At 35.7% G+C, this 16,942-nt stretch overlaps 1 protein-coding gene across 1 annotated transcript in view; it reads right to left on the bottom strand.

Moving 5' to 3' along the window:
• Positions 1 to 467: 467 nt before the first annotated feature.
• The window catches only part of LOC136025725 (uncharacterized), a 49,080-nt gene continuing 32,605 nt past the window's right edge, over positions 468 to 16,942 (bottom strand). Inside the window, exons 9-13 of the mRNA XM_065701710.1 lie at positions 11,570 to 12,739; positions 7,800 to 7,951; positions 5,845 to 6,032; positions 2,461 to 2,710; positions 468 to 841 (exon numbers count right to left, since the gene is read on the bottom strand). Coding sequence (XP_065557782.1) covers positions 721 to 841; positions 2,461 to 2,710; positions 5,845 to 6,032; positions 7,800 to 7,951; positions 11,570 to 12,739 — 1,881 coding nt within the window. The 3' untranslated portion in view covers positions 468 to 720. The remainder of the gene's footprint in view (positions 842 to 2,460; positions 2,711 to 5,844; positions 6,033 to 7,799; positions 7,952 to 11,569; positions 12,740 to 16,942) is intronic.

Genomic DNA, 16,942 nt, shown 5'->3' with positions numbered 1-16,942 from the left:
TTTTTTTATAAAAAGCTATAAATTACGGTCAGAATTGGGCAGCATAAAGAAGTAAGTACACCAGATTCGATTCACTCTTCTGAAAATAGGCTTACTAGAAACTCCTGTAAAACATTCTAAATTTCAGAAAAAAAAAATTCATTTAATGCTCTTTTCTTTCTGATCTGCTGATTTTAACCGCATTTATTCTATAGCCTTTTGCTATAGAATAAGTAAGGCAAAATAAATTTGCTATAGAATTGCTATAAAATAAGGCTGAGCAAGTATATAAGCTGGAACATTAGATTGAGCAATGTCAAACTTGCTACAGAATTTTGGAACACTAATCTTGACAACATACGATTTAAGCTTATTTCCATGTTGTGAAAAATTTTTAGGCTCTCTTAATAACAAAAAAAAATAAATATAATTCAAAAATTTCTTACTCCGAACAATTAAACACCAGTTACAAGGATTTGAGTTTCATATTTATATAATTGCATAATTTTATATTCATAATAATTGAGTAGATCTAAAAAGCCAAAAATTGAAGTTTAAAATATAAGGCAACAAAGACTACACTAATCATCTGTGGAATTAAAAAGGCCTTGATAGCATTCACTAAATGCCCCCTGGGATTAACCTGCGGAGCTGGGTTCAACTGCAAGTCATATAAGTTTTGTATTAGTCTCTGAAACTTTCATTACACTAATTGCTGGCACTATTCTTAGCTGCACCACATTAATAAGGTCTTCCGTCACCACTACGTAGCTGAATTATTACACCACCGGATTCTCTTGGTCGAACTTCAACGTAGCTGTAATCGTTCCCATGGAATCTCTTTCCGTCTGTCTCTTTGTAGCTAAAAATTAAAAAATGAAAGAATTTTTACATGAATGAACAGGCCCAAACACTAGCATGAATTAACGATTTTTTTTGTCATTCTTAGCTTACATTTTGAGAAGATATAAAAATTTTTGAACCCTAGTTTTTATTTTTGGTTTTAAATTTAGTTTTATTAGCTTCTTTGGTTTAGTTTTTCCTGTAGCCGAATATTGGCTAAGATTTTATTTTATTAATTGTTCTAAGAAAAAGTTCTCAGTCCTTGTAAATTCTTATTTTTCGAAAAATTAAATTTTTTCAGCAGTTAAGCCAGGTAACATTCATTGTAATTTTGTTGTTATGGATAAAAAGTCATACAAATGAATTGTAGATATTTATTATAAATTGTATTCTTGGAAGGATATTAAAAAAAAAATATATGTGTGGTTTCTCTACAGCTTAAGTTTGAAGCTGGCCAACCGTTCGTTCAACTTAAAGTCCATTTTCTTATTATTAAAAATAACTTGGGTGTTCTAAAAATGTGTAAGTTTCTTTTGTAAAAAATAGTTAACGAAATCTATTTGGCTTTGTTTCATTTTATTGTTCTCAGCTTTTAAACTTCTAAACTTGCACATTGTTCTCCGTCCAATACCTGATACAAATTAGACCTATTCCCGCAAAAGCTGAAAATCTAGTTTTGTTCTGATTTAAACTCAGTGGCTTTAATTTAATAAAAATAGGGGAGGGGAGTGAGTTTCTCAGAATCTAGGGGGGCAGTTTTACTGTTTTTTATTTTTTTTTTGATAAGAATACCAAAAAGAGAAATTTTTTAGTCAACAATTTTCGATTAAGGTGAAGAAGAGGTCAAAAATTCAGGGGGGGCACTTCTCCCTCCAATTGATGCAACTGTGTAAAAATGTGATACATGTTTTTCAGCTTTGGAAACGACTGCACATAACATACCGTGGAACTTAACGTTTGCTTATAGCCACAAAATGAAATCAGGCCCTCATTCTCCCCATATTTTCTATATTTACCCATATCAACAAATCTACAATTACAGAATGAACAAAAGAATGGGCAACAAAAAGAATGAGAAAAAGCATAAGCTATCATAGAAGGTATGATTTTAGAAGCACATTAGTCGCTAAAAAAAACTTTCCGAAACAGGTATAAATGAACAAGCAAGTGATTCATTCAGGGAGTCTTTAAGAACCCATTGGACCTAGAATTTTGGCATAGTTACAATCAGACCTAGAACTGAAATTTACCACATGCTGGATGCACATTTTGACCCGTCTGTTCCTAAGGCTTGGCCAAAAGCCCTTCCGATACGTCCTTCTTCCCAAAATGATTAGAGTTGAAATATTGGTATCCCTCTTGTTGAATATTGATATTAACTTTTCGTTTCGTACCCTTAAACCGTTTCGTACCCAATGAATGGCTTCATGCAACCCCTGAAATCCCCTCCCTGCCGCAAGCGGTATTAACCTTCCTCTTTTTGAGATACCGAAATTATCTATGCCTTAGAATTATTACTTATTGAGCCCTTATCCCTAGGTTTCCTCTGTCTAAACGAAGCAAACATTTCTTCTTATCAAAATAATCAAATTATTTAACCCAAGAGAGAATAAAAGTAGTTAAAAATAGCGTAAATACCTAGATCGACTATGAGTAGTATTTTCAGAGCTTTCGACGACCTCCATTGTGTATCCATCCTTTGTTGGTACTGTCTTTTTAGAGTAGCGTTGGACATAATCGGTTTCAGCATCGCCAAAGGTCTGAGGTTTGTTTGACTTCACACGGATAGTTTCACTGAAATTTTCCGGTGGAGGAGAGCGAAGAGGTGCTATCAAGTCCCGCGAATCACGCCGGGAGTTGAAGGAACTGGCAGGAAGAGGTGTACTTCCTATTAAACAATAACGGAAACTTAGAAAAAATATATATACTACATTTGTTAATGAAAAACTGAGTATTTTTATCCTTATTTATGAAGCCTGATTACAAGGACTCATCCCGGGGGAGGTTATTGGGTTAAAACCTCCTCCTCTCCTTAAATGTCTGTCCGACTCGTAAAAACATGACAAAAATGCACACAATTTTTTGTATGCACTTTTTAAACTTTTTTGAACCCCTCCTCCCGAAGAGAATGACCCCCGGAAAGAGCACAAATCCTGGATGAAATCCAGCCTGGTCACTGTGAATAATGTCACATAAACATTATTGATCTTGTACTTAAATATTAGCATCATTTATTTTGCACTTCCTTAATTCCTCAGAAAATAGTTCCGTCATCTATTTATTATAATAAATTTATTGTCCTTGTTCTAGCATTAAAAGTCATTGTAGCATTACAAAAGATGTTATGTAACTTTTAGTCCGAGTTACAAATGAAGGCTCGTCCGTACTCTTCATAAGAGATTTAATCAAATTGACCTAAAAAGATCTCGGCAGATTTTATTTATTTTTTTTTTTTTTTTTTGCCTGACGCATTTTAGGCTACAATTTCGATCACGCCTTTTTTAATTGGTAGACGTATAAGTAAAAACTGCGCATAACTACAAACAACTTAGTTTGGAACATTTGGAACAACGGTTTGTCGGATGACAGCCGTAGAAAAAAGTATACTTCCTTGTGAGCCTTAGAAAACTCACCTACTCTGATCAGGGTTGTCAAGAATCTTTGGGATTGATGCGCCAAAACAAGCAAAAAAGGGACGCTTCTAGTGTCCTTCAAGAAAAATGGTGATTTAAATTAGCTATTTGGCTTGACTTAAACTCACATTTAAGACATGTAGAGTTGCTTACTTAAGTTTTATTTAGCAGTTCAGTCACGTGTTTTTTCGATTTCCATTTTGGAAAAGTTTGCCAATTCTTGGAATATAAACACAGCGAAAGCACCATGTATAACAAGACAGAAAAGCGTAAACGCAGTTTTTCACTATTGAAGAATAAAAATAAAAATTAACGAAGTTTTGTTTAGGAAAAAAAAAAATCAGAAATGTCCCTTTTAAACATTTTATTCCTGATACTTCAATACTTCACAAGCAATTACACTTCTCTTAGTTTTTCAGAGTGTGAATAAGTTGTATTCATAGCAACGCTACGACTCGACTAGGAATCATAGCTATCTCGTTAGTTTCTTTTTTATCCTATGCCCAATTCCCTCTATTGTTTTCTATCCTGTTGGTTCCTTCTTATCTTATTTATCGGTTTTCATCTCTTTGGTTTTTTATCTCAATATCCTGTTTATTCTTTGCCATATCCTTTTTGTCCTTTTCTATCTCGCTGGTTCCCTCTTTATTCTTTGGCTTATCCTCTTTATTGCTTTTTATCTCAACGGTTTCTTCCTTATCTTATGTCGTATCCTATGTATCGTTTTCTTTGTCGTCGGCTTCCTCTTTATACTGTTTATCTTTTGGCTTATCCTTTTTATTGCTTACTATATAGTTGGTTTCCTATTTTTCCTCCCGCCTATCTTCTTTATCGTTTTCTATCTCGTTGGTTACTCCTTTTCAGTAGTTGAAAACTGATGTTATTAAAACCAAATCCTAAGATGCATCCCGACTTTACTGATTGGAAGAAGAAAATTGTGTAAATTTATTCTTAAACTGTTCCTTAATCACACCAGATACAATAGAACATCTTTCGCTGTATTATACTCGGTTTTGCAGATTATTCAGCTTGGTTTCTTTCTGGAATCTATCCTCTTCCTCATTATAAAGATATCCGTTCTGGCTGATCATAGTTATTTTTAGCTTCTCAGTTTTTTTTTTATCGCTTATGCCACTACGATATAAACGTTAGAACTTTATATTTGTAATTGGACTCTCAGCTGTCGCAGATATCAGTTTGAAAGTTACGGAGCTTGATGATAAACTAACCCAGTCCACATCTAAGTAGCTGGTACCCAATGTGCCCTTACTTCTCTGATTTAGCTTCTAGGGTTTGTTGTCTATTAAAGTGTTTTTTTCTTTCTTTTTATCGCTATGCTTTTCTGCGGTTGTTGAGGGTTAGAAACAAATAAACATTATTATATAGTGCGAATAACGCTCAGTTCTTTTTCACATTACGAAAGATTATCAATAATAATCACGTATTACTTTATGAACTTATATTTATTACGAAATGTGTTTTATTGCGAATAAAAGTTCAACTTGGCTGCAGCGGTAGCTGGAACCAAGTACCGAATCGACCATTACCAAATCGGAAAATTTAACCCATTACCAAATCGAGTCGAAATAAAAAATATACCATTGGGAACGTCATGACAGAAAAATCTTATACATAGAACCTGCATTAAACAATCTCCTATCTTGAACAACAAGAAAAAAAAACTCTTTAGTGTCTATTTCTTTAAAGTTTTTAATTTAGTTCTTTCATTTCTTTGCTTCATTGACTTGTAAACACTTTGATAAAGATCCGATTTTCCTCTAACATTCTTGTCACATCAAGTTTAAGATATTCCCCTTCTCTTTCACTCATTCACTCTCAATTATGTTTTTCTCTTTTTGGAATAAACTTACCTAGCTACTGAGTAATAAGTAACTAGAAAATCAGTAATTATTTCAGTAACTTACCAGAGTAACTTACCCAGCTACTGAGTATTCAATAACTATAAAATCAGTAATCATTTCAATAGCTTACCAGAGTAACTTACTTAGCTGCTGAGCAATAAGTAACTAGAAAATCAGGAACTATTTCAGAACTTATCACTTTTACCTGAGTAACTTACCTAGATACTGAGTATTCAATAACTAGAAAATCAGTACCTTACCAGAGTAACTTACCTAGCTACTGAGTAAACAACAGCTAAAAAATCAGTAATCATTTCAGTAACTTACCGGTGCAGCTTACCTAGTTACTGAGTAATGAGTAACTAGAAAATCAGTAATTACTTCAGAACTTACCAGAGTAACTTACCTAGCTACTGAGTATTCAATAGCCAAAAAATCAGTAATCATTTCAGTAACTTTTCAAAGCACCTCACCTAGCTACTGAGCAATGAGGAACTAGAAAATTATTAATTATTTTAGTAGCTTACCAGAGCTGTAAGGGGATTTGGCTCTTTCAAGTGTTTTCGAGGAAACGGGTGAATACAGATTATTACGTGAGCCAGTACCATATCCAGAACTTTGATTTGGACCAAGAGACTGATACGATTTTGTATTTGTTGAGTAACTAAGCGCTGTCACTGGTGCATAGTATTGACCTCGAATGCCCTCAGGCGTCCTAAAAGAAGTGGTGGTAAAAAAAAAACACTATAGGAAATGTTGAGCAAAAGAAAAACCTAGAAAACTGTAAATCTTGGGTGCAGAAAGGTTTCTGGTCCTGCTAATATTAGAACCTGTTTTACAATAAAGCCAACTTTTAATTTAGGAAGTAGAAAAATAAACTAACAAAAATGAAATTAAACACTAAAAAAATCAACAGTGTAAAGTAGTGAAGCACAAACTTTGTCACCAGTGCAGGGTAGATTGGCATATATGCCGCTAAGAAGATAAAGTAACATATGAAAAGAAGTGGTGCATAAAATGACAAAGCACATTAGGCATAGGCTTGCCCAGAGGTGTTGCATTATTTTCAAATTTTGCTTAAATATCAAGCCAACCGCATCATATCGATTCCAATGACATACCTACAGTGGGTTTCTTTTTTTTACCCCAAAGCATAGAAATAAAATCCATAAATAACGAAGGGTTTACACATGGTGTAAAAATAAATTTATTTTTGCCTACTTACAAATTCGCACAGAAGATGCGGAGCATAAACCATCATAAAAAAAGTGAACCCTTAACATTTAACGATTTAACATTTTGAATGTTTACTTTCAGATGCTTTAGACGGGCATAAAGCACTATTCAGTCATACCCATGTGAAAGATAAATAAGGCAGGGAGGAGCATATTAATAACAAGTACCTGGACAAAAATGTTCAAGTCACGTGCTAAACTTGATGACACACGATAACGCACATACTTGATCACAAGCAGTTATGATATTATTCAGAGGGGTATGAAAATTAGATTATTCGATATACATTCCCTAGAGGGAATAATATTTCACTATTCGAAATTTTGACATATTGACAAGTTCTTCGGATGGAATGGTATCAACTCTAAATTATACCATGAAAATTATGCTTAGAAGAGTGTCTCAAGGAAGAAATATCCACAAATGTAGATTTTGACAATATCAACATCTAATTGATGTCACCATCTGTGTTAAAGAAAATATAACTGTGTCTAGAGTATTCGTCAAACTAAAAAAACTTTGAAGTGAAGTCTAATCTTTTCTTTAAAAGACTATATAAATCGATTTTAATACATAAAAGATGCGTAAGCTAACAAACCTTGCAATCAATACTTCATTAACTTTCCATGGCCCTAGTGAGCTGAAATATAAATACACCAACGTCCAATAAAATTACATAACAGGCAAAGAACCCCTCTAATGACACCCCCCCACACACCCACACCGACCCAGACTGCTAAATAAATGTCGAAGCTCTTTTCTGCAAAACAAAAAATTAATAATCGAAACCCTATTCTTGTCGGAGCTTACATACAGCTAACCTGTTTTGAAGAAGAGTATGGGTGGTCAATGCAATAGGTATTAGTTTTACAGCAATTAATAGCTTTCTCGTCTTGAAATGCCTTTCCAACATCTTCGTTCTAAAATCTTTGCCTAAGACTAGGAACAATAGCATAAAAACTCTAGAAAACAGAAGCAAAAAGCTGTCAAGTACTTTTTCATAACTTTTCAGTTTATAACTTTCACTCAATTTTCAACGTTTTATAACTATTTAAAAACAAAATATACCTCTTAACCGATCAATCCTTTAATTTTTAGTTTCAAAGATTCTCTGTTAGGAGCTTTTTTTTGTCATTTTGGAGATCAAAGCTTACACACACTATTACACTTTTGAGTCTATTAGTCTTTCCCGTAAAGTTATGAAAATAAATATAAGAAGTTGAAATATTATTTTTCTAACTCTTACCTATTCAATGCTGGAGTACTCGTGTATACATGATCGACGCGATCCTTTCGAGCGTTATCTCGTTTAGTGTCTGGAGAAGAAGGAGGACTCTCAGCCTTAACTAAAGGAGGAGGTGGAGAGTCAGGTACTTTATTCATTCTAGCAGAATCAACCTAAAAAAACGCGTTTTAGCTCAATGTGTTACCGTTTCCACTAGAAATCCTTAGAAGGAGACTTTCAAATGGAGAGTAAAAGAGGAGAAAACGGGTTCTCAGCCTTAATTAGAAGAGGAGGTGGAAAGTCAGGTACTTTATTCATTCTAGTAGAATCAATCTAAAAAAACGCGTTTTAGCTCAATGTGTTACCTCGTCCACTAGAAGTCCTTAGAAGGAGACTTTCAAATGGAGAATAAAAGGAAAGAGGACGGGCTCTCAGCCTTAATTAAAGTTGGAGGTGGAGAGTCAGGTACTTTATTCATTCTAGCAGGATCAACCTAAAAAAAACGCGTTTTTGCTCAATGTATTACCGTGTCCACTACAAGTGCTTAGAAGAAGACTTTCCAATCTATCTATCTATATATATATAAATAAGTTGTCTGTGTGTCTGTTTGTCGAGTGACGTCATGTCATCAGGTCGCCATGTCGTCATTATGACGATGACGTCATTAAAGGTATTTAAGACATTCGTTCACGGAAAAATGTTTAATTGTAAAATGACTGAAGAACCTACAATGGCAACAGCCGAGGAAGCTGCTCAAAGAGTCTATGCCAAAAAACTTGCGGCTGATAGAGACAGTAAGAAAAGAAAGTTTGCCGAGGAATCACAAGAACAGCAAGAAAACAAGCTTGCGGCTAATAGAGAAAGTAAGAACAGAAAGCTTGCCGAGGAATCACAATATGTATATCTATCTATTTATATACATATAAATAAGTTGTCTGTGTGTCTGTGGTTCGAGTGACGTCATGTTTGTGTGTCGACTGACGTCATGTTTGTCGAGTGACGTCATTATAAGGATTGAGCTGTATGCGTCATGAAGTTGTTTGTCGACTGACGTCATGTTTGTCAACTGATGAAATTACATACCGGGACACCGGGACACAAATGACGACCGGGACACAGGGAATATAAATGACGACCAGGAACCTCAAAGAGAAATTACAGACTGGGACACCCGGAAACAAATCACGACCGGGACACAGGGAAATGACGACCGGGACACAGGGACACAACTACAACGGGAACGCCGGGGGCACAGGCGGGATATATAAATGACGACCGGGACACAGGGATTGTTCAAAAAGAAATTACAGACCGGGACACCGGGACACAAATGACGACCGGGGCACAGGGAATATAAATGACGACCGGGAAAGAGGGACACATCATTAGAATAATGAGGTAGAGATCTCCCGGACACAAATCACGACCGGGACACAGGGAATATAAATGACGACCAGGACACAGGGACACAACTACAACGGGGACGCCGGGGGCACAGGCGGGATATATAAATGAGGACCGGGACACAGGGATTGTTCGAATAGAAATTACAGACCGGGACACCGGGACACAAATGACGACCGGGACACCGGGACACAGGGAATATACATTACGACCGGGACACTCAAAGAGAAATTACAAACTGGGACACCGGGACACAAATGACGACCGGGACACAGGGAATATAAATGACGACCGGGACACATGGACACATCATTAGAATAATGAGGTATAGATCTGAATAAGGATTGTTTTTCCCATGGAAAATTATATGTTGCATGTTCAAGAGTCAGTAAACCTGACAATCTATTTATATGCACAGACAATGGGACAGCGAAGAATGTTCTATATTCGCATGTTTTACGTAGTTAAAAACACACATACACACACACACACATATATATATATATATATATATATATATATATATATATATGTATATATATATATATATATATATATATATATATATATATATATATATATATATATATATATATATATATATATATATATATATATATATCTATTCACAGGTGGGACACAGGGATACAACTACAATGGCGCGTAACTTATATGGCGCGTAACGACTTACGCGCGCGGGGGGGCACGAAGCGCCCCGCCAACTAGGTGTTAGGGTGGCGCGAAGCGCCACCCCAACAGCTAGTGGAGAATAAAAGGGGAGAGGACAGGCTCTCAGCCTTAATTAAAGGAGGAGGTGGAGAGTCAGGTATTTTATTCATTCTAGCAGAATCAACTTAATAAAAACGCGTTTTAGCTCAATGTGTTACCGTTTCCACTAGAAATCCTTAGAAGGAGACTTTCAAATGGAGAATAAAAGAGGAAAAGACGGGCTCTCAGCCTTAATTAAAGGATGAGGTGGAGAGTCAGGTACTTTATTCATTCTAGCCGAATCAACACATAAAAAGCGTTTTAGGTCAATGTGTTACCGTCTCCAATAGAAGTCCTTAGAAGGACACTTTCAAACAGAGAATAAAAGGGGAGAGGAAGGGCTCTCCGTTTTAACTAAAGGAGGAGGCGGAGAGTCATGTACTTTATTCATTCTAGTAGAACCAACCTAAAAAAAAGCGTTCTAGCTCAATGTGTTACCATCTCCAATAGAAGCCCTTAGAAGAAGACTTTCAAACGGAGACTAAAAGGGGAGATGCTAGGCTCTCAGCTTTAGCTAAAGGAGGAGGTGGTGAGTCAGGTACTTTATTTGTTATAGTAGAAGCAATTTAAAAATGAGGATTATTTGATTCAATTTGCATAAAAAGGGAATTACAGATTAGGACAATCTGTCATATGACAGATTGTCATAATGACAAAAGACAAACCAAGGCAAAAACAGAAGGCTTTGTCCCATCACCTGAACAATTAAAAGAAACAAAGGTTCGGCGATATATCTTTCATAATGATAAAAGACAAGCAGAAACAAAAGTTGAAGGTCCACTAAAAAGAACGTGCAAAACTGAAAATGATAACGATGGTGATTGGGTTTGGGATAAGTTCATCAATTCCTACCATACCTTTGTTAAAAAAAAAGTTTCGGCGGTATGAATTTCATAATGACGAAATAGAAGCCAAGGTAAAACGAATCAAACAAATTGAAAATGATAGCGAGTGCGATAGTTAGGTTTTACATTTCGACATGGATAAGGTTATCAGTGCCTATTATACCGTGACAATCAAAAACCTGGACTAGATAAATCGTTGGAAGAAAAAGAAGTTTTGTCCCACCACCTGAACAATTAAAAGAAACAAGGGTTCGGCGATATGTCTTTCATAATGACAAAAGACAAACCAAGGCAAAAACAGAAGGTTTTGTCCCATCACCTGAACAATTAAAAGAAACAAAGGTTCGGCGATATGTCTGTCATAATGACAAAAGACAAGCCGACACAAAAGTTGAAAGTCCAATAAAAAAACATAATTTCACAAAGGCACTACTTCAAATTTAAGGTCCATTTGGACGCCATGACATCAAGAAAAGACTCAAATTGTTTGCGTTTCAAAGACAAGTGACACTGAGAATCTATACATAGAAGCTTTCTGCGTGCCTGATGCCGAGACCCGGCGACGAAGCCGCCGGGCGCCCGGTACTACATGTATTTTAAATATCTTATAGACATATAATTTTAAAGACACAGTAATCACACAATAACCATATATAATTATGTAAGAAAATATTTTGTAAGATAGGAATCATGTAAAAAAATATAAGGAATCATAGAGATACACTTGTAGCAACATACATTTTACTCATTTTCAGTTCAAGCCTAAATTCTTACCTTATTTCCAGATTCTTCATTTCCATGAAGTGTCATGTATAGTTCTGGAGCAGTCCTTAGCAAGCTCTGTAAATACTTCTGTCTTTTTTCGTCAGTAGAAGAGGTTGGCGACAAAGTCTGCCTTCTTGATAGCGGATGAGACGGTTTAATCTTACCACCAACCACGCGTGGCAAAGTCGAAGAATCTTTCGGAAGAGATTGTTCAAAAAGCTGCTTTTTTTGTTGAACTCCTGCGCTTAAGCGAATTTCCCCAACTGTTTTTTCCCTTCTTAAAGGGGGCTGGGGGCTGTTTTCCTTTCGTTCTGTTTGGGGGCGGTAAGAATTCTCTGGATTTAGGGAGAACCTTTTAAAGTTGCCGTCATGTTCTAGTGTTCTGAAGGGTTGTGAAAGGTTAACTGTACTTTTGCTTATAGTCTTAGCTGGGTTAGCTGTTGGTCCATTCAGATCAATTTGCTTTTCAGTGTGATAATATATATTTTTTATTTCTTTATTTTCGGCACGTTTCCTTGGGAGTGTGTAAAGTGCGGCGTTCTCATATTTTCTCTCTAGTTCGTTATCACCTTTTGTCAAGTCAACTTGACTCTTGCTGATACTAGAAATTATTCCTGGGCTTTTAAGATATTCGTCATTTGAATTGAATGTGACTTTGAATGGTTCAAATCGGGGCTGCGGATGAACTTTATTCTGCTTCTGCTGAAAGCTCTGACTTCGAGAAACTCTTGGAGGAGGTTTAATTTCTCTTGCTTCAAATTTTACATCATTCTTCCTTTCACCAAACACAGGTTTCTCTTTCGGGCTTTCTGGTGGCGTAAAGTGTTTCTTTGGTGATCTTGGAAGAGTCTGTGACCTCAAGACATAATCACTATCAACAGCAGCATTAACCTTATTATTATATTCTTCAATTCTTCTTTGAGCTGTGGCGGAGGATTTGACCTTATTATTATCATCTACTTTTATCGTTCTATTGTCGTTGAATTCATTTTTAAAGTCGTTTCCGAGCTCGCCAAGGTAATAACTTTTCGAAGGGCGTTTCCTATCTAAAGTTTGGGTTTCAAATGAATTTGTCTGCGTCCCAGAGTCGGCTTTCTGCTTGTGTTTTCTTCTCATTGGCCGGACAGGAGGTGACTTCTCTTCTTCAAAGGAATGTTTGATCGTTGTTTCTGGTAGCGGCTGAAAAAAACAACAAGCATTTAAAAAATGTTCGAACAGCTGATAGAGACGATAGATTCTAACGTATATCTTTCAGGGAAATTGTACTTCTGTGTCGAAATTAAAAACACAAAATTATTCTTTTTGGAGCTTAAGCCCTTTTCTAACTCATCTCCTCCTCGTCAACAGCTTTAAAAAAAACTACGAAGCAGGCTCCCTATCAACAACGGTAATATCCTGACTAAACCCTGCGAGTATTTCTTGTGCCTGCACCTGCGTGATACATCCACGTTGAAGGGCGGAGGGTCGGCTTGGATCCCTCACGTCTGCTCCCGTTTTCGGAAGTCATACGGATCATTCGTTTCAAACACAAGCTCAAAGCCTTTTTTGTTTACTCGGCTATGCAACTACTCTATAGCCCCTCATCTACTCATACTGGCTCTCTTCGGAAAGTACTCAAGACAGCCCATATGAGGCTCATCCTAAAAATATTTGAAGTTCTTTTTTAGTCACTCTAGAGGCACAGAAATAGCGCGCAAATCAGTGCCATATTACAGACTCTATACAAGCCGGTGAACCAGTAGCTAAATTTATGACTGTTGTACTAAATAGTGATTACCCCTGAACTAGAGGGGTTTTTGTCTTTTGCCCAATTTTGGATTTATCCTTTTAACTATACCTTGTTTAATTACCCTTTTTTAATTTTGACACGTAACAAATAAATAATTATAAAAATAGAAATTGCTCACAAATAAAAATGACAGGATGACAGAACACCTGGATCTTATCTAAATGGTCCAAATCCTCTATGATGTTCCAATAAAAACTACAAGTAGGAGACTACCCAGGAGGTATTTGAAAAGATATTTTGTTTATCAGGCTTTCATTACATAATTAACTTTTTTTTTGTCTGTTTTAGCACCACCCCAGTTTAGTTTTGGAAATTTTACACAAATGAGTAAGAACCTACGTATTTGAATAGATATTTTTGTTTATCAGGCTTTCTTTACAGCTTTACTATTTTTGTCTATTTAGCCCCACCCCAGGTCGGTTTTAGGAATTTCATACAAATGAGCAAGAAGCTACGTATTTGAACAGATATTTTGTTTATCAGGCTTTCTTTACACAATAAGTCTTTACTTTTTTTTTGTCTGTTTTAGCACCACCCCAGTTTGGTTTTGGAAATTGCACACAAATGAGCAAGAATCACACAAAGTGTGGCTCACACAAAGTGAGCCATTTGATATTGATGAACTTTAATTGTGTGATATAGCGTCAGAAAATTCAGAAACTAGTTTTAAACCAGCGAAACCGAGTAGATACATTGATAGCTTAGGAATCACTACTCCAAATGATGATTATTTTTGTGTGCAGCTGGAATTCTCGTGTTACATCTTCCTATCATGAAATAGTTGATTTTCTTATTTCTCAAAAAAGAATCCAGTTATTAGGCCTATGTGAAATATTTCTTGGTAAGGATAGTCCGCTCTCGTCTTACGATTTTCCGGGTTATCATCTCGAATCAAGAAGTTGCTCAGTATTAGGTAGAGGAGGCCTGGCTTTTTTAGTTAGAGAGTCAGACAAGTATAAAATTCGTGATGATATGGAAATTTGGATTGAAAGTAAGTTTGAAAGCTTATCGTTAGAAATGGATGTTATTGGAAGAAAAATTTTATTTATTCTGATTTATAAACCTCCGATTGCATCTTTTGAAGATTTTAAGCATGGTTTTGAATCTTTAATTCGTCACTGGGGAAAGAATACGAACAACACATGCGGATGTTATACTAACCCCTGCATCGGATCACCTCCCAATATTAGCGTGTTTGAAAGTGACTACTAGACAGAGATTTAAAGGTCAGCAAATGAGCTTTAGAGATTTGAAAGCAAATAATTTGAAAAAGTTTGCTGAGGAAATGAAAGTAATATCATGGGAAACTCTACTTGAGGAAAAAGACCCGTCTAAAGCTTTCGAAAATTTTTACGTCACTTTAAACCAAATTTATGACAGGACATGCCCTGTGAAAACTGTAAAACTGAAAAAAAATTCTATTAGGAAACCATGGGTTGATGAGGAACTTTTATATATGATACAGCATAGAAATTATCTGTTTAAGCATTATTCAAGTCAGCCAAATGATGATAATCGCGCTCAGTTCATAGAATATAGAAATAAAACAAACTCTCTAAGGAGGCAAAAATATGAAAAATTATTATGCAGCTTATTTTGAAGAAAATAAAAATGATCCGAAGAAGACTTGGAGAGCTATAAATGAAGTCATAAAAGGAACGAAGAAAAAACAAATTATAGCTATTCAAGCGAATGATAGGATTGCTGATACCCAGTTGAAGTAGCTGAACTGTTCGCAGACCATTTTTCGAATATCGGAAAAATGATCCAAAGCAAAATTCCTAGCGACCGACCATCAACAATGGAGTTCGAAGACAACCGAGGTGATGAGCAACAAATGAATATTGAACCGTGTACAACAGATTAGGTAAATAAAATTGTAGCATCAGTTAAGCCGAACAGAGCAGGAATAGATGGACTAAATCTACCGGCTTTGAAATCCATACTACCCACAGTAGTACCCATATCAGTCTATCTGATAAATCTATCTTTTAAAGAAGGACAATTTCCTGATCCATTGAAGCTAGCAAAAGTTGTCCCGCTGTCAAAAGCAGGATCACTTACCGACATCTCAAACTGGAGACCCATATCGATTTTGCCAGTTTTGTCAGAAATTTATGAAAAAGCAATGCATAAAAGACTTTATGAGTATTTATTGAAATGTGGATTTTTATCCGAGACGCAATTTGGTTTCAGGGTAGCTCATTCAACTGTGCATGCTCTGGAGGACCTGATGGATACCGTAAATAGTGAACTAGATAAAAGGAATTTTTGTATGTCGATTTTTATAGATTTTTAAAAAGCTTTTGATACAGTAGATTTTAGCATTTTATTGAAAAGATTACGTTGCCTAGGAATAAAGATGAATGTTTTAAATGGTTTGAATCTTATTTGAATGGAAGGTTTTTAAGAGTGATATTAGATTGTTCGATTTCTAAATGTTATCCAATTACTTGTGGAGTTCCACGGGGTTCAGTCTTGGGTCCGCTATTACACCTTATATATTGTGATAGTATGCGGTTTTACATACCAAGAGCCAAAATTACTTCATTTGCAGACGATACTGCACTTACAGTTACAGGAAAGACTCTCAATGAACTTACTGATAATGCTAATGAAGCATTAAAAGGACTGCATACATTCGTCTCTCTACGTCGGCTTGCAATAAATACAACCAAAACAAATTTTATGACATTCACTAGAATACGAACAGCGCCTACCACTTCTCCAGGAGCTATTATATATAATGGAACTACTCTAGCAGAAGTTCAAGAAACTCGATATCTGGGATTTATAGTGGACAATAAACTCAGCAGGAAAAAACTTAGTGTTGTGATTTCATGTAAAGTTTCAAGAGGTGTTGGGATGCTGAGTAAACTTAAATTGTTTTTCCAACTAAAATAATGCTTTCATTGTACCATTCGGTATCGTCTTATATTAATTATGGATGTATGATATGGGCAAGTGATTTTTACACAAATTATAAAAGAGAACAGGTACAGCAAAATAAAGCTGTTCGTATTATTGGAAATTATGACCGAGGAACTGATAGTACGTTAAGTATATTCAAAAAGTTGAATTTACTAAATTTAGGTCAAATTAGAGATATGCAGATAGGCATTTTTGTTTTTCAATGCTTGAATAATTTAGGACCTGAAGTTTTTAGAAGTTATTTTAAACATAATTCGTTTTACCATCAGTATTTTACCCGACATGGAAATGATCTGATTAATGAGGTAAGGAATACAAAGCGATCGGGGCATGTGACAAGACACATAGGCACGACAATTTGGAATGCATTCCCAGAGTATATAAGGGAGTCAGAGACTCTCCCACAGCTTAAGCACCGGTTAAAAATACATTTTTTGAATGATAAATGATCAGGATGGTGAAGGGAAGCGTATTGAATGAGAGTGGGCTATCCAGAATTTTCCAAATCTGAGTAATTATTTGGAGTTGTGTATGTATATTTGTATGTATGTGTATATTTGTTATTATATGTGTATGTGTGTGTGTGTATGTGTGTATATGTTTATATATACACTTTTTTTGCATTTAATGAGTTAGTATTATTGATGATTAAAGTAACATAA

Source organism: Artemia franciscana, chromosome 4, assembly GCF_032884065.1.
Source record: "Artemia franciscana chromosome 4, ASM3288406v1, whole genome shotgun sequence".
Classification (NCBI taxonomy): domain Eukaryota; kingdom Metazoa; phylum Arthropoda; class Branchiopoda; order Anostraca; family Artemiidae; genus Artemia; species Artemia franciscana.
Note: the sequence above shows the minus strand (reverse complement) of the source record. Positions and strands in the feature narration are given on the sequence as shown.